General features: G+C 36.1%; 1 protein-coding gene across 1 annotated transcript; it reads left to right on the top strand.

Annotated features, from left to right (window-relative positions):
- The first annotated feature begins 1,265 nt into the window (after nucleotides 1–1,265).
- Nucleotides 1,266–1,760, top strand: LOC125375932. The gene is made up of 2 exons (XM_048386984.1): nucleotides 1,266–1,548; nucleotides 1,579–1,760. Exons 1-2 carry the CDS (start codon nucleotides 1,266–1,268, stop codon nucleotides 1,758–1,760), a joined length of 465 nt encoding a protein of 154 aa, XP_048242941.1.
- The last annotated feature ends 6,711 nt before the right edge of the window (nucleotides 1,761–8,471 follow it).

Below are 8,471 nucleotides of genomic sequence, written 5' to 3'. Positions count from 1 at the left end.
TTGGTGATCTAAAACTCGCGATGTTGCTGACAACAAGGAAAAGCTCCATACATGGATCAGCAGGAGCCTGCATGGTATGTATTATATCATGTACGAGTCATTCTAAAAAAAAGTGAGATTTTTAGTCCGAGTTGAATAACAATTAAAATATTTATTTTAGATATGTTTAAATAAACACAAGTGTTAGGTGGAACATACCATAGTGTCTGAAAGTTTAAGTTTCAGTAATTCCTGTTGTGTAGTTTATTTTGATTAAAACTGCTTAATTGTGGTTAAATTGAGCTGAAGGGTGTGTCCGTAACCTTATGTTTGCACATCAACATTGTTTAATGTTGCTAAAAATAAAACATATTATGTAAAAAAAGTTTATATAATGTGCATTACCTTTCTATCTCATTGAATAAAATGATCTTTTAGAGATACACACTTTTATTTATATTGGTTTTTGGTAAGAAACATTTGTACATAAAAAAGTGTCTGTCCTGTTACCAGGATGGATCAAAACTGAAAAATGAATAATCCTCCTAGATTCCCATAATTTAAAATAACAGAAATACACATTACTTCCTGTACTATCATGGCAGCAGTGTCCTTCAAGTGAGATAAGACCTTGGATAATTCTGCTTGACAAGGAAGTTTATTCCTGTCATGAATACCCATTTTTTTATGTCTGTGCTGTTACTGCTCATTTTGGCCTAAACAAATATTTTTTTCTAAAAACATTTTTTCAGAATATTAGAAAATATGAACTGTTCACAATACCATGTCATTTAATGAGTTCTCCCTTGAAATGTTGAGACCACATCATGTGGTCTCAACATTTCAAGGGAGAACTCATTAAAAAAAACGTAATTAATGTTAATTTGTCTATGCTGTTACTGTCTGTGCTGTTACCTTCAAACATGTAACAGGACAGACATTCCGTGGTAACAGCACAGACATTCCGTGGTAACAGCACAGACTTATCATCTTAAACTGTCTTTCCTAGTTTAACCAATCAATAATATAATTACCATAATAACTGAAATAATTCCTTTGAGATAACAGAGACATTCAAGAGGCTATGGTTGTACAAATCTTCCAAGCTGAATAAAAACAAGTTGCTTATGACTTAAACGTAACTGCAGAGACAAATATATTATTGGTAACAGCACAGACATCTGGTCAGCTTTATTTAACTTTTCTTATCCAATCACTCAGTATTCTAATTTTAGGAAACATAAAGAGATATGTTTTCAAATTTACCACAGTTTAGAAGAAAACATATGCATAAAAAAATAGACTACTATCTGATAAAACAACAGAAGGGTGAGGTTCAGAAAAGTGTGGAGAGGACAGATGGTGTGCTGGAGAAGGGTGAGTTTGAGAAAAGTGTGGAGAGGACAGGTGGTGTGGTGGAAAAGGGTGAGATTGAGAAAAGTGTGGAGAGGACAGGTGGTGTGCTGGAGAAGGGTGAGATTGAGAAAAGTGTGGAGAGGACAGGTGGTGTGGTGGAGAAGGGTAAGATTGAGAAAAGTGTGGAGAGGACAGTTGGTGTGGTGGAGAAGGGTGAGACTGAGAAAAGTGTGGAGAGGACAGGTGGTGTGGTGGAGAAGGGTAAGATTGAGAAAAGTGTGGAGAGGACAGTTGGTGCGCTGGAGAAGGGTGAGACTGGGAAAAGTATGGAGAGGACAGGTGGTGCGCTGGAGAGGGGTGAGATTGAGAAAAGTGAGAGTGACATTTTGCTATCCGTTCCAGATGATACAGAAGAGTGTATATGATGTTTTTTCCATATCCTGGATATTGCTTTTATTAGTTATCATGGTGTAATATTTATACATCATTTCATATAATTATAGTTTAGCAAGTAATACTTATCATCAGGTTAAATGCATATATAAAATATCAGTAGTTTCAGTTATAGCTTTTTAGATAGATGCTAGCCTAAGGTAATGGGAGTGCATCTCCTAGACATACTATTCAATAAGACAAGAGTTATGTAGACTACATAGTTTAATAGATTTGAAGCTTTTAAATAAATGTTAGCCTAAGGTATCAAGATCCCATCTCCCAGACAAAAAATATGTCTACATTGTCTTATAGATTGCCTTGAACTATTTTATTTAAGTAAATCTGTCATCACCTATATTAGAATAACATTCAGCAATTACTTCAATTTAGACTCATTAAGGATTAGCCCCCATACAAGCTCGTCTTTTGTGATACCCTAATCTCTTTCCAAGCACACAGGAAATATGTCAACAAGATTAGTGCCAACAGGATTAACAGGATCAAGTATTCACCTCTGTCTCCTAAAACTCCGGCTCTTTGCTGACTAATTCCCCCAAGAAAACCAGCACGCCATTTGGAAGGTTTTGTTCATCCGAACAGTACCATAAACATACCATAATATATATGAGGAATGCAGGAACAAGTCTGGCAAAAAATGGGATTCAAAATGATTCTTCTGGCCAAGAATCCTCAAAGATAAATGCTGGTACAAGCACGAGGACATTATTGCCATCATTCCTGAACCAACGAAGATTGAAGGCACTGCTTCCCACTTCAGTGTTGAACAAATTTACAGGGAAGTTATGACAGATATGATAAAGCAGAAACAATAAACAACCTGTGGTTTCTGGGTGAATGAAAGACACCATTTATTTCTGGCACTAATCAAACAATCATAGGTGCAAGTGAATTGTACTTTTAAGGAAACTATAATTCACCCATTCAGACACTTTTAATACATTAACAATTGCAAAAGAATACAGCTTAAACAGGAAATCTTCTGACATTTTCTCTAGAATATGTTGATGTTTGACATGGATAAATTTGGTTGTTATGTTGTTGCTTCAGGACAAAAACTGTCACGTGACTATTTAGTTTAAGTTTAAATCAATTTAAATTCTTTGTAATTCTAGGGATTAACCCAAAATGCAAAAGTTATTGTCTTTGGCGTTACTTCCGTCTGTGCTGTTACCTACCAGTATCCTACATTCAGATTACACAGAAGAACATTCAGTTAATAATGTCCATATGAAACACATTTTCTTATTTGTCAGAGTTCAAAACTTTGAACTTCTGAACAGGATAGTTGACTGTAAACATAAGTTAGTCCGTCCTGTTACGTTCAATTGTCCGTCCTGTTACCGACCGGTTTCTATAGTTCAGATCACACACAAGAATATTCAGTTAATTACACCTTATATGTTCAGGTGTAATCAACTGCACATACTTTTTTGTATTTGTCAGATATATCAAAATCTTGAACTCCTGAACGTTATAGTTATCTGCAATCAAAGCCGATTGTCTGTCCTGTTACTTTCAATTGTCTGTCCTGTTACTACGTTGTCTGTCCTGTTACCAGCACTTAAAATAGAAATATAGATTTTTTTAATTTTTCAGAAGAACATATTTGAATTCAAACATATATCATCTAATGAACTTTATGTGTCAGATATATGATACAATAATCAGGGAATGTTTGTCATATTGGATTTGAATGAATTCAAATGTTTTCATTTTGACTCAAATGCTGGGCAAATCTGTCCATAAAATAATGTATCCAATCTCTGTTTAATTGTACTCATTGAAATATTAAACAATACATTTAAAAACAAGAACTGACATGATTTATTTTGAACTTTGAAAAATATTGTTACAGAAAAAATAATTGTTAACATGGAACAGGACAGACATATTTTTCCTATTCAGAGTTATTATTTATCATAATTAGGACATCATTGATTATTAAGGTGTTATTTTGCTTAACATTGTTATTCAGAAGTTGCTGTGTGTACTGAATCAATAAAAAAAAGTTATTTTACAAAAGTCAATTTTGATGTTTTTGCTAAGTTGAAATTCTGACATTTTTTTAAAATGACCGTACACGGAATGCTTTGAGTTTTAGCAGCATCGTTCTCAGTTGTTCAGTTTATTGATCTTTTTTTACCGTATAGCTAATTGTCACAAGCGAGAGCGAATTTGACCTTTTCAGTTGAGTTTGCTTGTTATTTAAACATACGCGAGAACGAAACAACTAGTATTCATTTACATAGTCAGTAGTCATGTGGTTGCTCGCTGTCCGGTGACCTCCACTGTTAGAACCAGGTAACGAGATACGGTGCACATTTCTTTGCACTAACTTGTCCTCGCTATCAGGACAAACTTTATGATACGGACAAGCTCGATTTTCTGGGAATGCTAGTAATAGTATGCAGTATTTGCAAGCAATCAGAGTGACATATTCCTATTCGGCTTCGGTCATGAAGTTAGTGACACTGACATAGTGAACGTTGTGTTTTCAATTTCTGGAAAATCATTACTCGTGTTGATATTTCAGAATGAACAATGGTTGTTTTTTCTCGGGTACTGTTTGAACATTATAACAAGACATTAATTAAACACTTACCTATATATATATTCGAAGAAAACAGTATTCCGATGATCGAGCTTGTGCTTTTGTCGCGTCGTCTGCTCGTCGAGAGGCGAAAAAAACGCAGCGCCCTCTATGAGAAGCTGTCAATTAAGAGTAGCGCCCCTTGGAAATAATTTCCGAAATGCGACCTGACATTGAAACAACGTTTGGCCAACGTATGAAATCCGACTAGACCGCAACACTGCCAACCATTGCCGACGTTGGGCCAACGTCTGAATGCTATCTGGGGTTATTGAAGGTGGTTTGTGTTTCATGTAAGGAACCTGTTTAAATCGTCAAATTTGTGCAAATTTATTTCAATAATCATATTTTAACTGAGTACAAATTCGATTTTTTTTTTCGGAAAATAACAACGCCCTGGTAAATTATGAATCATTTCAGTAAATTTATTATCCACACGTAAACAGAAAAAAAACCTTAAATTTCGAGGTCTTCATGTCAGTTGCAGATATACGAACATTCGGGTTAATCTAACGTGTTATGTTATAAAATTTGCAGGAAACAATTAATGACTTACAAATATTCATCAATCCTAATTTAAAGTGTTTTGGTTGAATATTGACGATATACGAAAATGTAAATCCCGTGTCATGATGCTAGCAGACGTATGAAAATCAAACATTGCGCGCTTCGCACGACCTCTGCATAACTTATTGCTATTTTAATATCAACAAAGTTTGCATTGCCTTCACATATATGCCTTGGCGAAAGTTGACGATCTTCTCAATCGATGAATGTTTCTTTTGTCTTTTCCGTTTAATATGACGAAAGTAAAAAAGATCGTGAACTCTGATAGCACTATTTCAGTAAGTGCAAAGGTCACCGGATGTGATGTCACAGACAGGGGTTGTCTGCTGATAATCGTTCGTAACAAAACAATTACAGTAAATTTTGAAATAGTTCCCCTGTCGCGTACAGAATAAACACAAATCAATACATATTATCAATAATCACCACTAATATGAAATAAAAATATGACTTTGACGATATAATTGACGTATTATTTAATCCGTTTGACCTTGCATGCTCCCGTGACCCGGAAACGGTAGACGATGAATCAACATTCCACATGCAAGTTTCACCGTATCTTTTATTTGAACTTTTATTTAAGAATAACCATTCGATGTTACGTTGATCATAAATGGATATGATTCATGTTTCTGCAATGTACACGCTGATATTTATTTTTTTCACAATAATAAGTGTGCCCCACGCAATACGTCTCTGAATATCGTGGATCGGCAATGATCACCCTCCACGGCAGGTGCGCAAAAAAGGGCGTGAAAAAATGTTTGTTTCACAATAACATTCATGCTTTTGATAGATATTCTCAACTGCATGATGCATATACTAAAACATATTCAAAAATATTAGCAATTTTAGTTATATATATAATTGGGGATATTTTACTTATTTTTGCCTTTACTTTATACATTATCCAGGTCCAGAATCTATAGCATAACTGAATTTAGAACAATTTCACATAACGTTTACAATTAAAATAAGGATATATCAACATTTAAAATTCCTCCTTGGCTGCAAATTGAAGATAGATTTATTATTGCTTAATTATTTGCACCTTGTAACATTTTCAGTCACTGTTATATTGTCATTTTTTTCTTCTTTAATATGTCAGTCAAGGACTTTCCAGGTATATCATAATGTATACTCAGGTGTCTCAGGACCCGTGAAGATCCGGGGTAGAATAGATCTTCAGCAACCCATGCTTGCCGTAAAAGGCGACTATGCTTGTCGTAAAAGGCGACTAACGGGATCGGGTGGTCAGGCTCGCTGACTTGGTTGATGCATGTCATCGATCCCAATTGCGTGTATCGATGCTCATGATATTAATCACTGGATTGTCTGGTCCAGACTCGATTATTTACAGACCGCCGTCATATAGCTGGAATATTGCTGAGTGCGGCGTTACACAACAAACCAACCAAATCAGGTGTCTCTGCCATTGATGCTCGAAGGGAGCTTTTGAATAAGTCAGTATTTAGTACCATTAATTAATATTTTTCCATGAAACAAAATATGTGCAAGAAAATACTAAATACATAAATAATAGAGAGAAACAGTAACACTATCATTAAAATATGTATATACATTTGATTGGCAAATAATTGTCTTTTGTATTGTTTGCAAACAAAATGATGGTCTAACAACCATAACTATAAACAGTAACAAGAACATGATGGCTTTTAATCATGAAGACCTGGGTAGCACGTTATTCTATAATTTACTAACGAATGATACCGTTCAAAACATGGAACAGGGCACATGTTAACATTGCAGCTCTTTCAAATGAAGGTGGTCTGATGCCTTCTTGCAGTTCTGTTGGAACACACTACACAATCATTGCATGACATCTTACCTTTGGGGTTTTTCTCCTGGATCTTACCAGGGAAATTACGAGCTGTAAGTCTGGCAGGACGCTCCAGGCTGGCTGCAGGACGCTCAGGTTTTACTACTCCAAGTCGATCATATCCATCCAGAATCTTTGTTGCAATGACAATCTAAATTTCTCAGAATACCTGGGTTTGCAGCTTTGAAGATGACAAGTGCATTGTTGAAAGAAAGTTCCATGAGGTTCAAAAATACCTTTTCGACCACCTTTTCCACCTTTTGACCGATACTTTTTTAACTCGCGGGATTTTCTATTTGAGGTAAATAAACTACTAAAAGTTTATATATTCATCAAGTTGAGAATTTATACACGTCATACTGCTTTAAATGTTACGCAAAGCCTTCTTGGTAAATAGATATGGCGAGTTTTACCTTGGGGTGTCCTTATGCTAGTCGCCTGTCGAATGGGTTCGACATCAGATGCACGGGGAGTGACACCTCTGTCGAATTGGTTTGACGTTAGCGTGCAGAGTTTTAATGCAATACGAGTCATTACATCAGTCTGAATCAACGAAGAAAAACACAAAGTGGGGACTGAGAATTCAAGGTATGAGAATATTTTTAAATGTTTTCAAAAATGAGCCTAAATCCAACTAATCTAAGTTAATCAAATTCTTGGTGTGCATTACATTTACAGCTCTTTTTATGAAATGGAAGTATCAGACAAAAGGAAACATGAAAATATTACATCTATTTCAGATTAGCACCTGGAAGACTTTAACAAGGTGCTCGACATGGAAGCTGTACCCCCGGAGGCACTTGCTGAGAAGTTGGCCAAGTTTTATTGTGAGGCAAAACCTAAACATTCCGAGAAAATGTCGTCACCACTTAAGAATATCACAAAAACACACTGAAAAACATTTGTGCTGCCATCAATCATCAAATATCTCTTACTGGTAGACAGATATACATTGCTCATGATAAGTTGGTCAAAAAAGCAAATCAGACCTTAGTAGGTTTGCTGAAGCACAGGATGCAGAGTGGTGTCTCGCGACCAACGAAGAATGAAGAGGCAATGGCTGACAAAAGAATGTACTCAACTGCTGAGCCAAACTGTCCAGTTCAAATGCTGAAAACCTTATCAGTGGAACCGACACTCAAGCTACCTCTCTATTTAACCAGTGTGTTAAGGATGCCATTTCACAACCGTTGAGTCACGAAAAATGGTATACTTGTAAATCATTAGGTAAAACTAGTTTCAAAGGTTTCATGGCTGATGTTTCCAAATATTCAAAGTGTTCAAAAGAGCGACATCGATTCAGGCTATGAATGATGCAGGCTTTGAAGCCAGACAGATTATGTATATGTCGGGTCACCGAAATGAAGTGTCCATTCGAAGCTATAACAGAGAATGCTCGACTAACCAAAAGATATCACTGAGCTCCACACTGTCGTGTATTGCTTTGGGAAATGCAACCGCGCTGCCTCAAGCGGTAACCCCCGTCATCAGCAGCCATGGTATGATTCAAGCACACACCCAAAGTTCACAGAACGTTCATATCAATCCGTTCTCAGCATCAGCCGGGTCTGGATTTCTTTCCAACTCCAACTTTACTGGGTGCAACTATTATTTCAAGTGAATGACATTGCCGTAGCCGCCATTTTCTGACGTTTGTAAAAGCAAGGGATGTCACTCCAAATT

Source organism: Haliotis rufescens, unplaced genomic scaffold, assembly GCF_023055435.1.
Source record: "Haliotis rufescens isolate VD_foot unplaced genomic scaffold, xgHalRufe1.0.p SCAF_63, whole genome shotgun sequence".
Classification (NCBI taxonomy): domain Eukaryota; kingdom Metazoa; phylum Mollusca; class Gastropoda; order Lepetellida; family Haliotidae; genus Haliotis; species Haliotis rufescens.
This window is presented reverse-complemented; position numbering and strand designations above follow the sequence as displayed.